General features: G+C 60.5%; 2 protein-coding genes and 1 long non-coding RNA gene across 4 annotated transcripts; 1 reads left to right on the forward strand and 2 right to left on the reverse strand.

Annotated features, from left to right (window-relative positions):
- Positions 1-5: 5 nt before the first annotated feature.
- On the reverse strand, positions 6-9448 carry CYBA (cytochrome b-245 alpha chain). Its single transcript, XM_030849494.3, has 6 exons — positions 9296-9448; positions 5882-5951; positions 5319-5393; positions 5017-5100; positions 4414-4495; positions 6-2446 (listed from the first exon to the last, which is right to left on the reverse strand). Exons 1-6 carry the CDS (start codon positions 9351-9353, stop codon positions 2237-2239), a joined length of 579 nt encoding a protein of 192 aa, XP_030705354.1. The 5' UTR covers positions 9354-9448; the 3' UTR covers positions 6-2236.
- A 72-nt stretch (positions 9449-9520) lies between these two features.
- MVD (mevalonate diphosphate decarboxylase) lies at positions 9521-17046 on the reverse strand. The gene is made up of 10 exons (XM_030849482.3): positions 16918-17046; positions 14882-14952; positions 14375-14489; positions 13950-14096; positions 12971-13170; positions 12808-12882; positions 12492-12710; positions 12217-12332; positions 11337-11445; positions 9521-10992 (listed from the first exon to the last, which is right to left on the reverse strand). The coding sequence occupies exons 1-10, from the start codon at positions 16985-16987 to the stop codon at positions 10912-10914; spliced, it is 1203 nt and encodes a 400-aa protein (XP_030705342.2). The 5' UTR covers positions 16988-17046; the 3' UTR covers positions 9521-10911.
- Positions 17047-17258: 212 nt separating this feature from the next.
- Positions 17259-22106, forward strand: LOC115848648 (uncharacterized). 2 transcript variants are annotated; one of them, XR_009560124.2, is made up of 4 exons: positions 17271-17337; positions 17934-18113; positions 18225-18465; positions 18643-22106. It is a non-coding gene; the product is annotated as an uncharacterized lncRNA (long non-coding RNA). The 2 variants fall into 2 exon arrangements; XR_009560123.2 differs by lacking the exon at positions 17934-18113 and having other exon boundaries at positions 17259-17337.
- The last annotated feature ends 286 nt before the right edge of the window (positions 22107-22392 follow it).

Raw genomic sequence — 22392 nt, forward strand, 5'->3', positions numbered from 1 at the left:
TTGTCTCACGGCTAAACGGCATCTCAGAGCACAACACTGGCTGGCACAGAGGGCAGTGGGTGAAGCCACTCTCTCACCCTCTACGCTGCCTGGTCGTTAGCACCCAGCTGGCCCCCCAGGGGCAGCCACTGGCCCAGATCGTGGCGTGTCCTTCTAGGAAGGTCTATGCATGGGCCCAGGTGCACCCAGGGCGGGGTTATGTTTTAACAGAGTGGAGCCCAGGTGTGCCCCGCTGGCCATGCAGTAGCTCCCGGGTCTGGCGATGGGACTCACTCCCAAAGCCCAGCCCTCTCCCCACAGACGTGGGTGTGGCCCCTGGGGACTACCTCCCTACCCCATGGACAGGTGTCCTGGGGTGACTTCCCGGGGGTCCGCTCAGGGGGACATGTCTCTGTAGCCTGGCTGAGTCATGCTCCCCCAACCCCAGCAGAGGCCCAGGCAGCTCTGGAAACCCCCTTGGGCTTCTGTCCACCACGGGTGACCTGCCAGACGAGGGGCAGCCAAGCTAACGGGCACCTCCCAGCTCAGGCACCCAGCCAGCCACCTGAGAACCACCTGACCTATCACGACAGAAGGTCCTGGCTCAGAGCACGTTTTGGGGCAATGAGTTTAGGGGCCCAGGAGTGCGTGGCCTCAGCAGTTCTCGATCAGCTACGATGCCCGCTTTGGAGCCTCAGTCCCCACACCTGTGACGCACGTCAGCTCTAAGGGCTGTGGGGCTGCAGGGCAGTTGTCTGCACCCCCCTGCCACTTTCACCTGCTGATTGACACCTGCTGTGTGTAAGGCCCAGGAAGAGGGGAGGGGTCTCAGAAGGCTACCCGGAGGAGGTAACCTTTATCTTGAGCTTGGAAGGAGTCTTCAATCAGCACTTACAGAGTTTCTGCCCTGTGCCCAGGACCAGGATCAGAGCTGTGAACAAAATGGATAGCTCCCCACCTGCCCCGTGGGTGACCGACCACCACGGCCCCATCAGCGAAGCCCTGGGCCGGTTGGTGGTGAAGGGATAAGGGAAGGGAGAGGGGCTGCAGTGGTGGCCACCTGGGCACCACCTGAGTGGCCATCCGGGGCCCAGTGCTCCAGGCAGAGGGGATGGCCTGTGCAGAGGCTGAGAAGGTGGCCTGCCTGTGCCCGGGGGGCAGTGTGGCTGGAGCCCAGTGGACGGGGTGACAAGGGCCACAGCAGGTGCGGGCGGGGGCCGGAGACAGTGTCCGTCCTGGGCTATGGGAGCCTGTGGGCTCCGAGCCGGGCACTGGGCGGGACAGGGCAGTGCTGGGAGTGGTCTGGGAGTGGGGGCGGAGGAACGGTGGGCCGACTGGATTTATGCTGAAGACGAAGAGTGTTGGCTGACAGGCAGTGTGCCCTCCAGGCCAGAGGTCCCTAGAGACCCCCAGCTCTGAAAGTGTGAGAGCAGGAAGCGAGCGATTTAAGGGCTTTTCCAGACTTCGGGGGAGTGGGTGCCGGGGAAGGAAGGGGCTTCCCAGGCTGGGGTGTGAGCTGAAGCCAGGCAAAGCTTCGGGGCCACAGGGGCTCCTGGGCCCGCCATGGCTACTGTGGTGTGTGTGCGGTGTGTGCGCGGGGGCATGTATGGTGTGTGGGTGTGTACGTGTTAACCGAACCCACTTTGGGTTCACTCACCCGCTGATGACTCCCCCACGCTCCCTCCCTCCCTCCGTCCGTCTATAAAAGCCTTTCCCTGAAAGCCACCAGGGAGTTGGGGGCTTTGGAGCACGAGCTGCCCGGACTCCTTGCTGGTGCCTGCAGTAAACCCCACACCTGCCTTCACCACAGCGCGTGTCAGCAGACTGGCTTTGCTGTGCACGGGTGAGCAGACCCGGGTTTGGTTTGGTAACGATTTTGGCGACCTGGCTGGGGCGGAAGTCCCAAGTGGGCACCTTGCCCACGGCACACTGGCCCCAGGGTGGTCCAAGGGGTGCTGCAGCAGGTGAGTCCTAGCAGGTCAGGGAGCTGGGGGGACACACACACCCTCCCCCCAGACCTGAGACGTTCTTTTCCAGAGTAGAAACACAAACAGTTGGAATTCCAGATACGTGTTTCGTGGAACAGGCGATGCACTGAGATCCCAGTGCCCGTGAGGAAGACGACAGCCCTGTTGCCGGTGAACCTGAAGGAGTCTGCAGAAAAGGGGGTGCCCTGGGCTGGGGGCTGCCCACCCCCACCCGTCTGCAGGAGAAGCCCTCGAAGCTTTGGCGGGACGGGAGTGGCTCGAGGCCCTGGTCACACGACCTCATCAGTCACCGGCATGGGGTTTTCCTGGGGGCCACCCCCAGGGACCCCTGCCACCTCCTCCTCACTCGGCTTCTTGCGGGCCTCGGCTGGTGGCCGGGGCGGGGGGTTGCTGGGTGGCTGCTTGATGGTGCCCCCCACCTGCGGCCGCTCCTTGGGCTTGGTCTCGATGGGGGTCCAGTGCTCCCCGTGGATAGCCGCCTGCAGGACATGGAGGGGCTGGGCTGGGGTCCTCCCAGGCCGCCCCGCCCCGCCATACGGCCTCCCCGCCCCTGCGCTCCCCCACCCCCGCCAGAAGCCAGGACACGACCGAATTCAGTGAGACCTGAGGGGACTGGAGCTCAGAGAGGTTATTTGATGGGCCTGAGGCCACACAGTCAGAACCCAGCTATTTCACCACAACACAAGGGGCCCCACAAGGGCGAGGGGTGCTGAACCCCGGGGCTCCTGAAAGATCCCCTGGAGGCAGCTTCCAGGTGCACAGCCCAAGACCAGCCTTCTTCCCCGGGGACTAAGGGCCAGGAGCAGGCCAGAAGCCCAGGCCTGAGTGGCCATGATGCTGAACTGAGGCCGGCAGCTCTGGGTGAGGCGGGTGGGGAGAGGCCCAGGAGGGTGGCCAGGGAGGCCCGGGGCCCAGGTGTGTTGAGGAGGAAGAGTGCACGGCCCAGGGAATTTGCTGAAATGCAGACTCCAGGGCCAGAGGCCAAGCGGACCTGAGAACGTGTATCTTTCATTTTGTCTCCCCTAATACATTAGTTGATACAAAAAATATGTGACAGCATATACTTTGTGAAGCATAAGAATAAAGTGACTTTCTAGAATCACGCCTGCTAAGTTAAAAACTAGAACGCTGGGGCTTCCCTGGTGGCGCAGTGGTTAAGAATCCGCCTGCCAATGCAGGGGACACGGGGTCGAGCCCCGGTCTGGGAAGATCCCACAGGCCGTGGAGCAGCTAAGCACGTGCGCCACAACTACTGAGCCTGCGCTCTAGAGCCCGCGTGCCACAACTACTGAAGCTCACGAGCCACGACTACTAAAGCCCGTGAGCCACAACTACTGAAGCCCGCACGCCTAGAGCCTGTGAGCCACAAAGAAGAGTAGCCCCCGCTCTCTGCAACTACAGGAAGCCCGTGTGCAGCAACGAAGACCCGACGCAGCCAAAAAATAATTAAGAGAAAAAAAAAAACCCAAAGTAGAACACTCTATCCCAGAAGGTAAAACTAGAAAGTTGAAGGAAAAGAATGGAGGAAAATATGGCATATGGGCAGGAAAAGCCATTTTTAAAAAGCACAAACTATAAAGCAAATAAATATATTAGACAGACAGACTTCTGCTCAGTGAAGAATTCACGGACAAAGTTAGATCCTTAATAGAGAAGGAGGAAGTACCCACAGTGGCTAAAACTTACAGAGGATTCACAATTAAAATACACATGACACTCCTGCAAACTAACAAGAAAAAGACAAAACCCCCGTAGGAAAATGGGCAAAAGGTCTGACCAGGCAGCCTAGAAGCACTGAGACAGCTGGAGCAAATGAGGCGGCGGCCAGCTCGTCATCAGCGGAGCAATCAAGTCGAAATCATCAGGCCCTGTCGGCCTGACTGAAGCTGGTGGCCGTGGTGGGGCTGGAACCGCGGCTCGGCGGGTCAGGGGCACCACGCGCAGGAGAACAGCGAGCGTCCGGCAGCCTGCGCCTGGTGGGGCCCCCGCCCCATCCCTGCTGCCCCCTGCCCTGCCCAGCCTCACTGACAAGGGGCCCTTTGCGTAACCTGGACTCCAGGCAAACCCAGCCCCAAGGGTTTTGCACATGGCATCTGCCCTGCTCACGAGCTCCTGACGGCATCCCGAACTGGATGAGAAACCTTTGAGCAGCGGATCCCAGTCCAGGCCGGGCCTGCCGGCCGTGTGACCTGGGCCAGCCACGTCCCCTCTCTGAGCTTCCGCCGCTTGTCTGTGAAGTGGGGGCCCCACCTCCCACCGCGCAGGGCTGCAGCGCAGGTTACAGAGGACGTAGGGGAACGGCCAGCACGCTAGATGGGCCAGAATGGAGGCTACACTGGAACTGTCCCCACGACGTGAGCAAGGACACGGGCTCGGCCTGCAGGGCCAGCCACGGGGCCAAGGCTGTCAAGGACCGGCGGGGCTGACCACGGAGGACGCTACTCACCAGCAGGTAGATGCTGCTTGCGATGGCCAAGCAGGCTGTGCCCAGGATGGTGGCGAGCAGGAAGCCAGCAGGTACCGACAGCCTGGGGAGGGGGTGGAGGACGGAAGACAGTCAGAAGGGGGGTCTGCAGCCCCAGGCCTTGGTCAGAGACCACAGGATCTCAGGACAAAGCCCCCAGGACCTTGAGCAGAGGGGATGCCCACTGCTGCCCAGGCTGGGCTTCTAACTTCGGCCCCGGAGCTGTTCTCTGCCTGGTTTGCACAGGGCAAACCGGGCAGACATAGGGGCAGGGCGCTGGGCCCCCCGCCGCCACCCAGGGAGGAGGCCCAAGCAGCTGCAGGTGCGCTGCGCGTGGCGGTCTCCCCGGCGGCGACCACCAGACTCATTGTGGGACGGCTGAGCAGAACCGCCCAGCTGAGCCCAGTCAACCCCAGAACACTGATTATTCCTGACTTAAGCTACCAGGCTGGGGTGAATCATTACCCTGTAAGTAATGACAGATACAGGTTTAGGGAACCTCTGGCAGAGCCCGGGAGGGGCCTAACTTGACGCCAGCAGTCCTCTGCCGGCGGTGCTGGTGATCCCAAGTGGGCAGAGACTCACCCGAGGTGAAGGAAGGCCCGGATGTAGTAATTGCTGGTGAGGGGCCCGAACACCTTCACCGCTCTGGTCAGGTACTTCTGTCCGCTAGGCAGAGGGAGGGAGGGGAGACAGACTGCGTCCAGCTCAGCACACCCCACCGCCCACCCCGGCCCAGAGCGCCCGGCTCTTCCTCCCAGGGGCCCAGGGGCCCAGGGGCTCAGCGGCTGGGCAGACACCCAGTGGGCTGGCGCTGGGGACAGGACCAGGCTCCCGCGTGGTTACGGCTCCTGGGGAGGCCGCCAGGGCAAGGCGGGGAGACTCACCACCTCTCCATGGTGGAGCCCTTGCTCCTCTTACCCCGCGGGTACTCTAGCAGGCAGATCAACACACCTGCCGCTCTGAAGCTGCGGTTAAGGAAGAGCCCAGCTCAGCCTGAGAGGCCACAGTGAGCCCCCTTTGCTGATGAGAAAAGAGAGAGGTGCGGCCGCTGCCTGAGGTCATGCAGCTGGGAAACAGCTGGATGGGATTCCCATAGCTCTGGCCACTTTGCTGCCTCCTTTGCTGTCCTGTGCCCTCCCTCCCCCCATGCCTGCCTTGGCCTCCAGAGAGCCTGTAACAGCTGGGCCGGCGGGGGGAAGGGGGGACCCGGTCCCCTCGTGGATAGGCCCGGCCGGCTAGGGAGGGTGGCTGATAGACGGGGGTGTGGAGGGGATCCCGAGCATTCCCGAGGCCTCAGTGCCACCCTCAGGGGGCACTGACACCTCCCACCCCGCCAGGGCCCAGCCCGGTGGTCTGTCACCTCCCTGCTATGAGCCCCTCCTGCCTTCCAGGGGCAGCGGCATCTCTATCCCCCCGCCCCGACCTGAGGTGTGCAGCGGGAGGATACATGGAGTATGCGCCCAGGTACCACTGGGCAAACTGGCCGGCCGTGGCCACAATGCCCCCGGTGATGAGGACTGTGGACAGAGGAGAAGCAGGTTAGCAGGTGCCCCACCCCATGCCTGCAGGGGCTCCGGCCGCCCCCCTGTGCTCCCCCTCCCCCAGAGGGGCCACCAGTGCACCACAGAGCTGCCCTCTGTCCGCCACCGTGTTAGCCCAGGAAGGGGACCCAGGTGGGTGCAGCCCCTGGCCGGTGATGGGGAATGGCCGTAGGCATAGGGGTCGGGACGCCTTCCCCTGGGAAGCAGCATTCGAGCCAGGGAGGGGCCTGAGGAGCTGCTGAGGGATGTGTGGGAGAGGAAAGTCCTGGGCTCCAGCCTGGACACACTCCTCAGGCCCCTGACCCTCAACACGCTGAGTGTTTGCTCGATGCATTTAAAGACTGCACTGTTGGTTGCTGACTCTGTACCGGCTGCGTGGACGTTCTCTCCCGGCTGGGGGTGTCCTGGACGCCCCCATTCATGTGTTTTGTCTCATGCAGTTCTGAGTGGACTTGGTCTCTCCAGCCCTTTACCTGCAGCCCCGTGTGCACCTGCCGCGAGCAAGCGTATCTCTGTCTTTCCTCCCCAGTAATCTTTTTCTTTTCTATTGCGGTAAAATCAGTGGACAGCTCAGTGCCGTGAAGCACATTCACATTGTTTTGACACCGTCACCACCAGCTGTCCCCAGGATTTCCAGTCATTTATTGAGGTACAATGATTACATAAAGTGCACAGACTTTTTACATGTGTGACCCCCTACGTGATCTCCCCGAATCAAGATTCCCGCCACCCCAGAAAGTTCCACGAGGGCCCTTTTTTTCTGAACCGAAGGTTTGTCCAGGCCCTTCCTGCGGTGGTTTGCGTGGAGCTCCAGCTCACTCTTTGTCTTGTTGGGTAGTTTCCTACTGTGTGATGTGTTTATCCATCCTCCCGTCTTTGCGATGCGTCAGTTGCTTCTGGTCGTGGGCTATAATGAATAAGCCGATAGAGCTAGATTCTTTATGGTTTAAGCAATCTGATAGTGAACTTAACACCTTTTATCGACTGTGCTTGCAGGTAACTTACTTCGCTCTCTTGTGTTTTCTCTTGAAGTAGCTTTTCTGTTGCTTCTTCTGCCTTCTGCTGACCTGATCAAACTTTAATTTTAAAATTCCTCTTCCTGAACCGCATGTGGACTTTAGAAGGTTTAACTTCAGTCTCACCCCAAACTACCCACGGTTATTAATGATTTACAGCCAGTGTCTTCACGCTGGCGCTGCCGTCCTTCTCTCTGGATCCAGCTTCGCTCTCGCTGTAGCACATCCTTCAGTAGTTCTTTCCGGTGACCTGAACTTCCTGGTCAGTGGGACCTGTGGCAGCCCCCCCCCCACCCCACGCGCAGTACAGGCCTGAGTTCCCAGCGGTTTTGTCTTGTTTGAGACTTTCTTCGTCCAGGCTCCAGTGGCAGATGGCACAGTTCCTTGCGGGGGATGATCTTTTGGTCTGTTTCTTCCCGGCTCTGGCCTCAGAATCTCACCGGGTAAAAGCCCTGACCCCTGGCGCCCCTCCCTTCGGCCCCTGAACCCTCATCATCTTCCGCAGGTGTCAGGCTCAGCTACGTTCATGTTCACGCTTGCTGTGCTGTCGGCGCCTCCCTGAGCTGCGGGAGGGAAGGGACATCTCCCCTGCATTGAGGCAGCACCATGGCCACTCGACCTGGGGGTGTAACTTCCTTGGCCTGGGCCTCTATCACTAGCAAGAGCCTCAGCTCCCATGGGGCTGTGGTCTCACGATGGGGGTGGAAACTTCAGCTAGTGGTGAGCAAGGTGAACACGGGCAGAGGTGCTGGCTACGTCAGGCTGTGCGCTCTGGAAAGACTTCTCCGAAGCCGCTTCCGCAAAGGCCAGGGTGGGTGGGCCCCAGAGGACTAGAGGGCCAGGGGTGGAGCGGTCGGAATCGGAGGGGACATGGTCTGATTAGATGGGACTTTCTACAATAAAAAGGGCCCACGGGCTGCTGGGCCGCTCGTCGGGCCTGGCCTGGTCAGCCCGGAGGGCTGTAGTTAGTACTGAATCGGGAGGAAAAGTCAGCAAAAGGAGGAATTTGGAGCCAAAAGGGGGACCTTCTGACAAACAGCCCCTTCTGATGGTGGAGGAAGCTGAGCCATAGTCATTGCAGGGGGGGTGGTGGGGGGAGAGCACAGCTCTGGGCAGAAGCGAGGAGAGCCAGGTACTGACCCACTGAGTTCTCAGCCACTGAGACGCCAGAAGGGGGCCTGTCTGCCTGGGCACAAATCTTGGGGCTGGTGCCCCAAAGCTGCCCACCTCCCAAAATGCAACCTTACAATGCTCCCCTCCGCACCCAGCTCTGCCGGCTCCTCCAGTCCCCAGGATGGGCGTGGGGGCCTCGGGGTGGGTCCCAGGTAAGCAGGGGTGGGCTGAGACCCTCCTCATCACCGTATCCCCCAGTCCTCCCACCCGCCCACTCGGACTAGGTGTGGGGCCTTCCTGGGAGGGGCAGAGCCGTGAGCGGCTTCTTCTTGCTTCAGGCCTCGCCGCCTCCTGAGAGGTTCCTGCGTCTGTACAGCACTGTACAGCACGGGCTTCCGCCCCATGAGCGCAGGGCGGCGGGGTGAGTGCGCCGTCCCTCCCCAGAAGCAGCCGCAGGGAGCTGGGTGGGAGGAGGTCACATGGCTGTTTCCGGCCGCCTTGTGCAATGGCCTTCTGAGCAGACTCAGGCCTGGGCCCCAGAGACAGAGCGGTCGCCCCCCATGGGCCAAGTCCAAGGCCAGGAGGCAGAAGGAGCCCACCTCCACACCCCAGGACCCCTGGGGCAGGAGGGGCCAGTCCAGGCAGGGGTGGGTCAGGCCAGGTTTTCCCAACCCTGCTGGGCAGTGACTCTCCGGAAACCCCCGGGGGCTAACGCTTCTTCCCCCGACTGTAACTTCCTCTTGTGACGGGGGGTGGGGGGGTGGGGGGGGTGGGGGGGTGGGGGGGTGGAAGAGTGAAGGGACAGAGGATGGGGTGTGGGTGTGCACGGGTCTGCAGGGGCAGGAGGGCCCTGGATCCCCCTCCCCAGCTCCAAGGCTCCGCTAGGAGGCTGCTGCCTGCTCCCAACACAGGCCCCCAGACTCCTTGCCGCTGGAGTCTCCAGTCTCAGGGCCCCCACGCCCAGGCCTCAGTTCCCACTTCCTGGCCTGCAGCGCAGGGTCTCTGGCTCCTCAGGACCCTCTCCCGCCCCCTCTCCAGCCTGCCCCCTCCCCCTTTCCTCGCCCATAGCCTGAGGCCTCCAGGCCCCCACTTCCCCAGCCCGGGCTCCAGCCTGGACTGCCGCGGCACCCCTCACCCCAGGCGCAGCCGCCCTCTGCAGCCCCGCCCCCAGCGCGGCAGCCCCCCACTCACTCAGGCCGGACGCCAGCGCCTGCTCGTTGGCCCACATGGCCCACTCGATCTGCCCCATGGTGGCGACCCGGCTCGGACACGGCTAAGGCACTTCGGATCCCGCGTCCTCAGAGCTCCGCCTGCCTCCCGCCCCGAGTCCCCCGAGTCCCCCGAGTTCCGGCGCCGCCCGGCCCCGCCCCGCCGCTGGCCCCGCCCCAGCCCCGGTTCCCCAGGTGGCAGGCAGGCCTGGGGGCAGGTGGGGTCCCGGTGCTCCCGGGAGCCGCGTCCCCCACCCCCGCCACGAGAGCCTGGGACCTGGAGCTCAGGAAGGGGCCCTACCCAGCCGGCCCAGGCCTTCCCCCGTGCAGACCCAGCCAGCTCGGCCGCAGTGGACTCGAGTGGGGGCGGGGCTTCCAGCCAGGACCCCTGAGCCTCGTGTCAGCGCAGGCCCAGCCTCCGCCTCATCTGGCCCTGGGCTAGCGCGGGTGTGGACAGGTGTGGCCTCTGCAGGCAACCCTTTGCTCAGAGGCTAATTTGGGAGGGGTGGTGCTGAGAGTGTGGGAGGCTTCAGGGAAAATCCGGAGTGCAGGGGTGCTGGGCAGTCCTCTCACCTCCCTCCTCTGAGCCCCCTTCAGGGTCAAGGTCAGAGCGCTCAGATGCCCTCCCTCTCCTCCCCCCAGCTGGTTAGGACAATGGGGAGGGGTGCGAAAGGGGAGGTCACTCAGCTCAGGAATGGAGAAGCTCACTTGGAGCGAGGGCTCTCGTCGCAGACCCACAGCTTCGGGCTGAGTAGGGGCTCCTGCCCGCAAAGCCGCTTCCCGCCTCCCTTCCTGGACGGAGCTTAGAACCAGGCCCAAACCGCGTCCCCAGCCCGTCAGCCTGAGTGACCACGTCCACCACGGTGGTGGCCACGGCCACGGGGCAGGGTCAGCTGAGCACCCCATGTGGCTGGGTAACAGAGGGCGAGCTGGGGGCAGAAGTCGAGTCCCCAGCCCCATCTCCTGCCGCGCCCTCCCAGCCCCCTCGGTGAGCTCTGCCTGGGCCAGGAGACAGCATGCTCATCGAACTGCCTTTACTGCGGCCTTGGCGCTGCTCCCCGGTCCCCACAGACACAACACTGGTCTTTCTGTGAAGACACCCTGTACCCACTCGGGGGCCTGGGCTCAGGGCCAGGCGGAGCACTTCACAGGGGTGTCCTGAGGTCGCACCCTGTGCGGTGGCCCGTGCTCCAGCTCCGAGGGGGGACCCCTGACACGCCGTCATCTCCAGTGGTCAAGCTGCTGTTGGGGGCAGTGGGCGTGACCCCCGAGTTCAGGGCCAGAGCCCTTTATTGGCGATGCACCGGCAGCTTCCCACTGGCCGGCTCGGTCCCCCAGTGCTTGGATCCGGAACCAGGCTCCCATCTCAGCAAGGTGCTGGGCGCAGGTCGGGGAAAGGTGAGGCACCTGGCGGCCCCGCTCCTGACCGCCTGGGCACCCGCAGGCGTCGTCCCACTGTCCAACTCGGCCACAGCCCAGAGCCAGGCGGCCACGCACAAATCCCAACAAGCACGGCCGGGCAGCCGCCACACCCGGTTCCCAGTCCCAGCAAAGCGGCCTCTTCTCCCAGCGGTGGCCAGGGCTCCGTCGAGGAGGCGGTCAGGCGGCTGCCTTCGGCAGACCATCGGGACCCAGGAGGTGAGCGCCAGGGTCATCCAGGACTTGAGGCCCGGGTCCCACCTAGGGGGGTGAGGAATCAACATCAGGGCAGGTGACAGGGAGCGACTTCCTTCCAGGAAGTGCCAGTCAGATAACACCCTGTTGGTGACGCCGGGCCCAGGGCCCAATCCTCCAGCACAGCCTCGGCCCCTCCGGGCAGACCTGGGGTGGACGGCAGAGGCCAAGGCCTGGGTGCACAGGTCACAGGTCTGGGAATTGGATGGATGTGGCGGAAAGCCCGGCCCTGCCACCCGAGTAGGGCCCCTGATCTGTTCTGGGGGTCCCCACATTCCAGACCCACCCTCCCCTCCCCTCAGCCTGGGGCTGAGCCCGCAGGGCACGTGCGGTGCGCGGCCAGGACTCACCTGAGTGGCAATGATGTATTTGATGCCGCCGGGGATGGGGTCCGTACCCAGCGCAGCCTTAAGCTCATCCGAGAGCGGGACAGGCTCCACGGGCAGCCCCTTCAGAAACCTAGGAGACAAGGCAGGACTGGACGGGGAGGGCAGGGATGGGGCATGTGCAGAACAGGCAGATCCGGGACGGAACACGAAGCGGCGGCCGGGGGCGGGGGGGTCGTGACTACCGACGGAGTCGGGGCCTCTGGGGCTGACGGACGAGGGTGCCCAGCACGTTCTTAATGCCCCGGGCTGTACACCGCAGAGCGGTTAAATGGTGCTTGACGTCACGAGCACTGACCAGGCACACAGACGCCGCGCGGGAAGGCCGAGGGCCTGGCGCCGTCGCTGAGGGGAGGGTTTCGGGAAAGCTCCACGAGGCTTTGCTGCCGCCTCTCACCCTGGCCCACGGCTGCTGCTGCGCCCGTTGGGGGACACAGCTTGAGAAGCAAAGGCCTCAGCTGACGCTCGGGTTGGTGTTAAACCTACAAACCACCCCCAGGGTGACCAGGGCGACGAGTCCTCGGTCGTGGGGCCGGTCCCACGTGGTGTGGAAGGTAGCACCCGGCTCTTCCCACCAGAAGTGGCACCGCCCCCCCTGGGTGGCAGATCAAAGGGCCCCACCCACACTTCCCGTGCCCCTCGCGGGCAGGCGTCCCCTCACTGAGAACTGGGTCCCTTCAACAGCGGCGAGGAAGAAATCCAGACGCCCCGCCGTCACAGGAGATGCGGGCGGCACGTGCGCACCCCGGGGCTGGACCGAGGGGAGTAGCGCCCGCGATCACACAGAGGCACACGTGGGACACACCGCCTGCCGTGGCCTCCCAGGAGGGGACCCACAACTCACTTGTCTCCATTCAACTCGGGGGGGAAGCTGTGCCTCACGGCAGCCACAAACTCGGCCACAGTGTCGTCCAGGGTGAAGATCACAGCGTTGGCGCCCGCGTCAAACGTGTACGCCACCTGGAACCACGAGGTCAGACCGGCTCAGACCAGCTCCCGGTGCCTGCTGGCCACCCGCTCGAGACGAGGGTGGGGGGCCGCGCAACCAAAACGAGAGCGAGAGGGAGATGCGGCCCCCGGAGGAGGGCTCGCGGCCCGGGGCGCCCCGCCCGCCCCTGCCTTGGTCTGCCCGTGGTGCGCGTTGAAGCAGTGCGCCAGCTGAATGATGCGCCGGGACGTGTCGTTGAGGTAGGAGATGGGCGGGAAGGTGTCCATGCAGGTGGCGTGGAACTGGTTGCTGTCCTTCATGGTCAACTGGCCGAAGGCCTGGAAGTCGCGCTCCCTGACGCAGCGGGTCATCTCGGCCATGCGTGCCGGCACCAGCGCCTCGGCCCGGAACTGCAAGGCAGGCGGCCTCTCCGTGAGCCGAGCAGAGCCACGGGGCCCGGCTTCCAAGCGCCCCGGGAGCCACCCGCCCAGCCGGCCGCGGCCTCACCCTGAGCAGGGCGCTGGTCTCCACGCTGGTCTGCATGCCCGCCGTGCTGCCCGTCGGCTTCTTCTCGGTGCTCACCTGTGGCGAGGGAGGGAGGTTTGCGCCACGCCCACGGCCCCGGGAGCTGCGGAGGCCCTCCCGCCCCCAGCTTGGCCCTCCAGCTCACCACGAGGATGAGGACACGGAGTTCCGGCCAGTGTGACTCGGGGGCCACCTGACGGGCGATGCTGTCCTTCCCGTCGGCCCGCTCCCCCATCTGCCACTCCACGAAGCCGCCGTACAGGCTGCGGCAGGCGCTGCCCGAGCCCCTGCGGGCCACTTCCGACAGGTCACTCTCCACGCCATAGACCCGGGCCAGGGCGTAGGCTGCAGGCAGTGATGGGGGCGGGGAGGCTCAGACAGGCTGGAGGGGCGCCGGCCTGTGCTCAGTGCCACGGGAGGGGGGCACTTGGGGGAAGGAGGCTCGGCCCCCAGCTCCACGGCTGGCATCCAGCACCCATGTGCTCACGCACTCAGCCTCCGCAGGGGGCTCTGGCGGGAGGGGAAGCCCCCTGGGGACTGGGAGGCCTGTGTGCCGAGGGGCCAGAGAAAGCTTCTCTGAAAAGCTCTGAGGGGTGCTGATCGAGGCAGGGCCCAAGCACAGAGGGCAAAAAGTGTGCATGCACGCCTGGGGCTGCTGGCAGCGCTGGGCACAGGGCCGGAACTGGTCAAGGGTCTGATGCCAGGATGCGGACCTGGGGGTCCACGAGGCAGGCCGTCTGCCCCCGATGCAGCCTGGCTCACTGGTCTTAGGCTACATGGAGGACGTGACTCAGCTGCCCACCTCTGTGGTAAGTGCCTTTGCCCCCAGCTTGGGGGTGGGGGTCCCTGCTGGAGAGTGAGCCAACAGAGAGGAGGGCAGAGCAGAGATTCAGAGGGAGAGATGGGTTCCCAGTAGGCCGTCTGAGAGCCTGGAGCTGGCCACAGCCCTTGGGATTCTGCTACGTAAGCCAAGAAACCATCCCCACTTAGTTTAAGCCAGTCTGAGGGGCGTTCTGTCACGCACAGGGTCCTATACACGGAGCTCAGCATTCAGACGTATTGCACAGCCGAGGCCACGGCCCTATGCCTGGGGCACAGCACTGGGACCCATCCCGGGCACCCACCTAGGCAGGCGTAGCCTGCCGCTGAGGAGGCCAGGCCCGCGGCCGTGGGGAAGTTGTTCACCGAGGCCACGTGCACCTTGTAGTTGAGGCTGAGGGGCAGCGGGTCCTCGTGGCCGTCGCTCCTCCGCTTGCGGGCCAGGCGACGGACTGCAGGGACAGAAGACAGCGCCATGGGTAAGCATGGTGGGGACCGGCCTCTGTCTGAGCTCCACATGCAGACCTCCTTCTCGGGAGACCCCAGGCCCAGACCCAGCTGTGCTGACGGGCGTCCGCGGCCCCTGGGGCGTGGGGGAGGTACGGGGGGTGGGGTGGGGGGTGGCGGTGGCAGCGCCTTCTGTGCACTCGGACCCGCCCAGCACGAGGAAGGGGCACAGGGGAAGGAGCGGGCCTGGCCTGACCCCAGCATCCCCGGGGCCCCCACTCACTCTCCCTCAGGCAGGCCTGGAGGCGCGGCTGCCCCACGTCCTCTTCCCGGCCATTTAGCCAAATCCGGTCCTCTGTGAAGTCCCTGCTGATGGCGGCTGTTGTGGTGGTTTTTAACTGGGAAAGAAAGTGCAGGGCCTCCTGGGTGGCGGGCATCGGCCAAGCACCCCTCTCTGCAGGGGCCTTTCCGGCCCTGGTCCCTCCTGGGCGCCCACTCAGGGCAGTGGCTTTGCTGGAGGTGAAGGCCAAGGCGGGCCGGGCTCAGGCAGTGGGAACACCCCATGGGCGTCTACTACCCAAGGCACGGCCCATACTCCCATCTCCTGGCAGAGAATGCAGGGCAGGGACCTCCTAGGAGGGGGCCGGGCATGTGCATGCCTGTGCGCTGAGCACTCCTCACAGCGGGTGATGGGTCGAGCAGCATTCGTTGGCTGGGGATTTACCGCCACCATCTGTAAACAAAGGTTTTGTAAATATTTTTTCGGTGTGTATCTCCGGCCCAGGCTCACCTGATCCTGGTGCAACGTGACGCTCAGAGAGGAGTTGATGGGCAGGATCAGCTCCTCGTCTCGCTTTCCCCCTGGAACACATGGCCCACGGCAAAGCCAGTCAGTGTCCCAGCCCAGCAGACGGGCGCACTGTTGCTCCCGCCCACCAACGCCCCACCCCTCCCCACCCCCACTGCCACCCCACAGCTCCCCAGCTGCCTGGACCCAGCTCTCTCACTGTACAATCTAAGTCCTCTTCCTGCTGTGCCCCCACCTTCAGGAAGCCCTCCTGGATTGCTCCCCCACTTCACTTAGCTCCCGAGAGCAGTGCTGGACCCCTTGCTTCACTGCTTCTTTCACTCATTCAACAAATAGCCGTGCTGAGTGCTCTGATTATAAGGCCCTTGCCTTTTCCTCCCAAACAGGAGCCCCAGTTACTGAAAACTCTTCAAATCTCCCTGTTCGTACCCCCTAGAGACAGCATTCCCCCCACTTCCGCTGAGCACTTCCACTCCTGTCATATCACAGCAAACACAGGAAACCTTCCAGAAAGTCCAAAATTTCAAATCCATTGTTAGGCACAGGTGCTGCACTTTTGTGCAGGATCTTTGGGGTGGCAGACAGTTACGGGACACAAGAAAGACGAATCGTGTTAGGTAATACGGGAAAGTCCAGAAGGATCCCCCATAAACACACCCAACTGGTTTCTGGCAGCTACTCGGAGGAGGAGGCACAGCCTCTTCCAAAAAGACTGCTGGGTCACTGGACATCCACCACTGAGCAGAGCTGAGCCCCACATCTCAGACCTTGGACAAAAAAGTCACTCAGAATGAATCACAGACTTAGATTTAAAACGTAAAACCCTAAAACTTCTGGGAAAAAACATAAACAGTCTTCAGGACATAGGACTAGGAAAGACGTCTCTGACTTGGTACCAAGGATGGAGAAGATGACCCACTGGGCCCTTTGAAAGACCCTGTTAGGAGGATGGAGAGAGAAGCTACACGGTGGGAGAGAATATCTGCAAAGCACACATCCAGCAAGAATTAGTATCTAAAATACAAAGCGAACTTTCAAAACTCAACGGTAAGAAGCAGACAATTCAGTTAGAATGTGGACGAAAGTCCTAAAGAGACATTTCACATAAGACTCTCAGAGGGCAAGCAGATGAGCACTGGGAGACCCGTTCAGCATCACTGAGCGGCAGGAGGACACAAACTAAAGCCACGGTGAGATGTCACCACACACCCATTAGAAGGGCTAAAATAACAGCTGGTGACAACACCGCATGCGGAAAAGCTGGATCACACCTACATCACATGTTGTTGGTAGGGATGAAAAATGGTACAGCCACGCAGGAAAAGTTTGTTTCTTTAAAAAACCAAACATGCAACCACCCTATGGCCCAGCAACTGTACTCCGGGCCATTTATCCAGAAAAATGAAAACTTACGTTCACACAAAAACCTGTACAGAAAAGTTTACGGCAGCTTTATTCAAAATTGACCCAAACTGGAAACAGCCCAGCTGCCTTGAAAGGGCATATGGCCAAGCAAACTGTGGCCCCTCTACGCTGGGGACGGAACAGGACAGAAGAACTGACTCCAAGATTCACCCGGGCGACTCTCCAGAAACTAGTGAGCAAGGAGAACGAATCCCAAGAGCATTCCTGAGACCAGAACCAGACAGACAAGGAGAGCAGGTCGAGGTGGCAGAGTGGGCGTGACCATGGGAGCCAAGCCCCCGCGGGGACGCGCGTCCTGTATGGACTGTGTCTCCCGCTGTCTAGCCCCGCGGGGACGGATGTCCCGTAAGGACAGTGCCCCCAGGTGTCCCGGCTGCAGGTGGTGCCCAGCTCCGCGATCGCACTGCCCTGCCGGGTGGAGGGCGCGGCGGGTCCTCACACCTGCACGCGGACACACAATCTCATCCAGACGAGGGCCCAGCCCACCTGCCGCGGGCGGAGGACCCGGTCCACCGCCCAAACCGGCCCCTCCGAGCCTCAGTTTCCCCGTACGCAGGGCCCCCACATCCCGGGTCCCGAGGCCCGCCACTCACAGTACTTGATGACCGCGATGTTGACCGGCGCGGTGCAGGTCACCACCTCGAGCCGCTTCTCCGAGGCCATGGCCGAAAAACAGCGCGACGCCAGCTCCCGGCAGCAGGCCTTTCCGACCCGCGCCGCAACCAGCCCCACGATTGGTCCGCGTCGCCCCACCTGCTCGCGTGCCGCCCAATCAGCGGCGGGCCCTGTTCACGCTCCACTTCTCAGCCAATGAACGGGATCGGACGATGGACTGCCGAAGCTGAGCCCGCCCCCGCTGGCCAGCGGCCGCGCTCCGGCTCTGCGCAGGCGCGGGGATCTGTCCCAACGCGGTGTCCGCGCAGGCGCCGGCTCTGCGCAGGCGCGGGGTGTGCGCAGGCGCGTGGCGGCGGCCTTACCGGTAGCGCGCGGGTATCTGAGGTGGAAGACTCGAGGTGAAAGCTGAACTCAGCTCGGCAGGACGCGGGCCCCGCCGCCCGGGGTTCCCATAGACTCCCCACCCCCTGGGCGACCAGTTCCTGGGTGGCGGGCTGCTAAGGGAGGAGCTCCTTCGGAGATAGGTGCTTTCAAACCCCGCTCCCATTTTAAGCAAGGATTCTTTTTTCCTGGTTGAAATGGGTTGCCACATTTATATTGACTCTTTTATTGCTGTAAAATGTACCATTTTGACCACTTTTAAGCGTGCAGTTCTGTGGCATTAAGTATCTTTATATCGCTGGGCAACCATCCCCACCCTCCACCTCCGGAACGTTTTCATTTTCTTAAACTGGAACTCTATTCCTTACACAGTAACTCCCAATTGCCCCCTTCCCTTTGTAAAAATTTATTTTTAGTTTTAAAATGATTCAGGTGTCAGTGAAGATAGGAGTATGTGATATAAATTCTCCCACTCTGGAGGCTGCCCCCCCCCCAGTTCCGTTCCTGAAAGTATCAGCAAATAGCTTTCTTCCCCTTCGGTGTTTCTTGGAGATCATCCCCGATGATCTAGACTTGCCATAACTTGTCCACCGTGTCCCCTGTTGGTTGACAGTCGGGTTGTTACCAATGTTTGGACACAAGCTGCTTTTTTGTGCAAGTGTGAGGTCTTCTGTGGGAGGAATCCCTGGAATTGGCATTGCTGCGCCCAGCAGGATGTGCCTAAAGTAACGTTGATAGCTCTTGGCAAGCTCCCTCTGGAAGCTCCATTGATCATTGAAGCCCAGCCACAAAAGTAAGGGAGCCCGAACCTTCCCCGGCACGGCGGCTCCCCCTCTGCCTGACGCGTGAAAACTGGTATCTCACTGCCGTTTACAGCTGTGTTTCTGTTGGTGGTTATTTTAAGGTTTTCTTGGAGTCGCTTTTCGGTTTCATGCAAAGCCACTGAAACCTTTTTGAAGAGTTGCTGGTGGATTCCTCTGGACAGCGGTCGCGGTGTGTTCTCTGAGCCACAGAAGAAGGGTCACCCGTGAACCTCAGTGATTTATGCTCTGCCGTGGTAGTGACGTGAGGGACAGCACAGACGTTCATGACACATCTGTTTTGCGCCAGATATTCTGCTAGGTGCTCCACCCTACATCACCTGGGTAACTTCAGTTTTATGGTTTATAATTTAAGTATTTACCGTAGAGTGAATGTCACCCCAGATTCGTATGTTGAAACCTAACCCCCCAGTGTGATGGCGTTAGGAGGGGGACCTCTGGGGGTGATGAGGTCATGGGGATGGAGCCCTCATAAAAGGGACCCCTCACCCCTTCTTCCAGGTGAGGAAACAGCAGGAAGACACCACCCGGGAACCTGGAAGGGGCTCTCACCAGACACTGAATCTGCCAGCACCTTGACCTTGGACTTCCAGCCTCCAGAACTGTGAGAGCTCAGTGGTAGTTGTTTAAGCTGCCAGCCTGTGGTGGTGTTTGGGATAGCATCTTGAACAGACGTAGACAGTACTACATGGACGTGATTTAGAGAGTGAATTACCAGATCCCCTTCTCTACCCCCCGCCCAGGTTCCAGCTCACCAAAGGCAGCCACTTTTAAATCTCTTATATTTCTCTGTGTTTCTAAATAATCTGCTTCTTTCCCCTCTTTCTTTCTCTCTTTCCTTTATTTCCGTTTTCGATGGTGTCTGTTGATTACCACTAAGTAGGAATGAGGAATTCTCTTCCAGCCCCACCACAGTCCTTCCTCCCCCATACAGTTAAATGTTCTCAGTGTTACGATGGTGTAAACCATGTTCACGGTTGAACATGTAGGCATAAATGCCTGACTGTGTGCATGTGGGCAAAGGCTCCCTTATGTAGTGGGGAACCTTGAACAAACAAGCCCCCTGAAGGAGGGCTGGACGTAGACCCCCAGGCTGACACCGTGAGCCCCAGGTCTCCTGAATGGTCAGTCTACATGCATGTATAAGATAAACTCATCATAGGGCCTCTATTTTCTTTTTCTTTCTTTTTTTTTTTTTTTTTTGTCAGAGAGGTGTGGGTGAATGCCTGTTGGGTCATGGTGAGGGTGAGAAACCAGACGGAGAAACTTTAAGCCCCACGTCCACACGTTCTGATTTGCTCCATTCAAACGTGTCTCACAGGCGTGGTGGTAGGTGCAGGGAAGATGGAGTCAGCTTGAATTGTCAAGGTCGAGGGGCAACAGCGCAGCCTGGAGCATCTCCCATAGTCCTCAGATTTCCTGTCTTGTTTCAAAGCATTTTTTTTTAATGTGGTGAAATATATGTAACGTAAAATTTACCATCTGAAGCGTTTTCAAGTGTGCAGTTCAGTGGCAATGAGGGCACTCACGTTGCTGTGCGGCCATCACCACCATCATCTCCAGAGCTCTCTGATCTTCCCAAACTGAGACTCTGTCCCCACTGAATGCTGACTGCCCACCCCTCCTCCAGCCCCTGGCAGCCACCCTTCTACTCTCTGTGTCTGAATGTGTCCACTCCAGGGGCCTCATGTAAGTGGAATCCTATAGGATTTGTCCCTCTGTGTCTGGCTTATGTCACTGAGCATAATGTCCTCAGGGTTCATCCACGCGGTAGCAGGTGCCAGGATTTCCTTCCTTTTTAAGGCTGAGTAATACTATTCCGTGGTGCGGACGGACCATTGCTTATCCATTTATCCATCAGTGGATTTCTGTGGTGCTTCTGCCTGTTGGCTGTTGTGAGGAATGCTGCTGTGAACGTGGGTGTCAAACATCCCTTCAAGTTCCTGCTTTCAGTTCTTTTGGGTAGAATTGCCCAGTGGTAGGATTGCTGGCTCATGTGGTAGTTCTGTGTTTAATGTTTTGAGGAACCTCCAGACTGTTTTCCCCGCGCCTGCACCATTTTACATCCCCGCCAGCAGTCACGAGCTTCCCGTTTCTCTGTGTCCCCGCTGACCCTTGTTCTTCTCTTTCGTTCTTTTTCTGTGGTAGCCATCCCAAGGGCTGTGAAGTGTGAGCTGGTGTCTCATTGCGGTTTCATGTGCATTCCCAGGTTTCCTTTTATTTGTGGTGATTTCTCAGTGTTGATGAGAGAGCATGTGGGATGGCGTTTCCCAAACGTTGGCATGCGTACCCGTCACCCAGGGAGTGTGCTGCAGTGCAGGTTCTGAGTCAGGAGGTCTGGGAGTCTGCCTGTGTAGCCAGCGCCCCAGGTGTCGACGGCAGAAGCTGCTGGGTGAGGACCACACCGTGAGTAATAAAGACAGATAACACAGTGCACAGAGGCCCTGCAGTCAGGCCAACCCAGCGTGGGGGTAACTTTCGAAGCCGCAGAGAGCGTGTTTCCTACAGCAGGGCAGTGCTCCCTGAAGGGACTTAGTGGATGGGAGGTGACTTGAAAAGATGATATGTGTCTGTACGTAGATCTTTCCTTATTGCCCTTTCGTTTCAATTCAGTCCACTCTGGAGATCCTCAGCAGCGAGGTTACTCTGGAACCGGGGACGTGTGAAACACCAGGGAGTGAGGCAGTGGGAGATGGAAAGGGAGGGAGTCTCCTGTCCCGGGGGAGATTACCTTGGTGGGGGGGATTCGCTACTTACAGAGAAGGTGACATTGCAGAGGTGATGAGGTGCAGGGAGACTCCACCGCGAGGTGGTACACGTGGGCGATGCAGACGGTGTGGTCCAGGGCAAGCGGACGGAAGAGGAGTCCGGGGGGGCGAGCGGAGCCGGGGGGTCGGAGCGGCGCTGGTGGCGGGGACGTTCTGGCAGTGGAGGCGGTGGGAGCCACTGAGCAGGAGAACATAGGAGGAAGCTCCTCTCTCCTCCAGGCCAAGCCAGCAGCCCGGCGGCAGCACCCATTCAGAGCGAGAAGGGCCAGTGCCCCGGATTTCACTGCGCGCCTCGTTTCTCATTGTCCTCTCCGTCACCTTCTGGAGTCCCATGGGGCTTCTCATCTTGAAGGGCTTGAACTCGACGACCTCTAAAGGCCCAGGACTCTGACCCTGCGCCCGCACAGCGAGCCCGTCTCCGTGGGTCCCGGCACTGGCTCGAGGCTTTTCTGCAGAAGGCTGGGTGGCAAACACCATTGGCTTCCTGCCTCTTCCAGCTCGGCCGCCACGACCTGCCTTTGCTGTGGCAGATCCAGAGCAGCGCTAGAAAACGAGCAAGTGACACGGACACGGAGGTGTGCATCTCAGAGAATTTTCAGGCCACAACGTCTTCTTTTGATTTTGTTGGTATTTTTTTACAGTGGTAAAATACACATAACACACAACGTCCCTTTTAACCGGGTTTGAGTGTTCAGTTCTAAGAGCGTTCACACTGCGGTGCAGCATCACCACCGTCCGCCTCCAGAACGTTCTCACCCTCTTAAACTGAGACTCTGTCCCCAATAAACGCCGACTCCCCGGCCCTCACAGCCACCATCTACTTTCTGTCACTCTGACTTTGGCTCCTTTAGGTCCCCATGTCAGTGGAATCATATAGGACCTGCCTTTTTGTGTCTAGTTTATTTCACTGTGCATCGTGTCCTCAGGGTTCACCTGTGTGGCGAGCATCACGGTTTCCTTCCTTTTTATTGCTGAGCGACGTTCCGTTGTACAGATGGACCACACTTTATTCATCCATCCGTGGACGCTGGGCTGCTTCCGCCTCTTGACCATTGTGAATAATGCTGCTATGTCTTTTTTTTTTAATATTTATTGATTGTTTTGGCTGCGCTGGGTCTTAGTTGCGGCACGTGGGCTCCTTAGTTGCAGCACGTGGGCTCCTTAGTCGCGGCATGCGGACTCTTAGTTGCGGCACACATGCGGGATCTAGTTCCCTGACCAGGGATCGAACCCGGGCCCCCTGCATTGGGAGCACGGAGTCTTAGCCACTGGACCACCAGGGAAGTCCCTGCTACATCTTTTGCTTTCCTTTGATATGAGCATCCCCAGCTCTTGGGCTGTCCAAAACAGGTCGGGAGGGCTCGGTCTGGCCCCTGGCCATGGCTCACTGACCCTGCTCTCAAGCAAAACGGTCCCAAATCACATTCTGTGCTCTGCTTTGCATTGCCTTGTAAGTATCCAGGAACTGCCCACGCTCACCAGC

This window comes from Globicephala melas, chromosome 19, assembly GCF_963455315.2.
Source record: "Globicephala melas chromosome 19, mGloMel1.2, whole genome shotgun sequence".
NCBI classification, from domain to species: Eukaryota; Metazoa; Chordata; class Mammalia; order Artiodactyla; family Delphinidae; genus Globicephala; species Globicephala melas.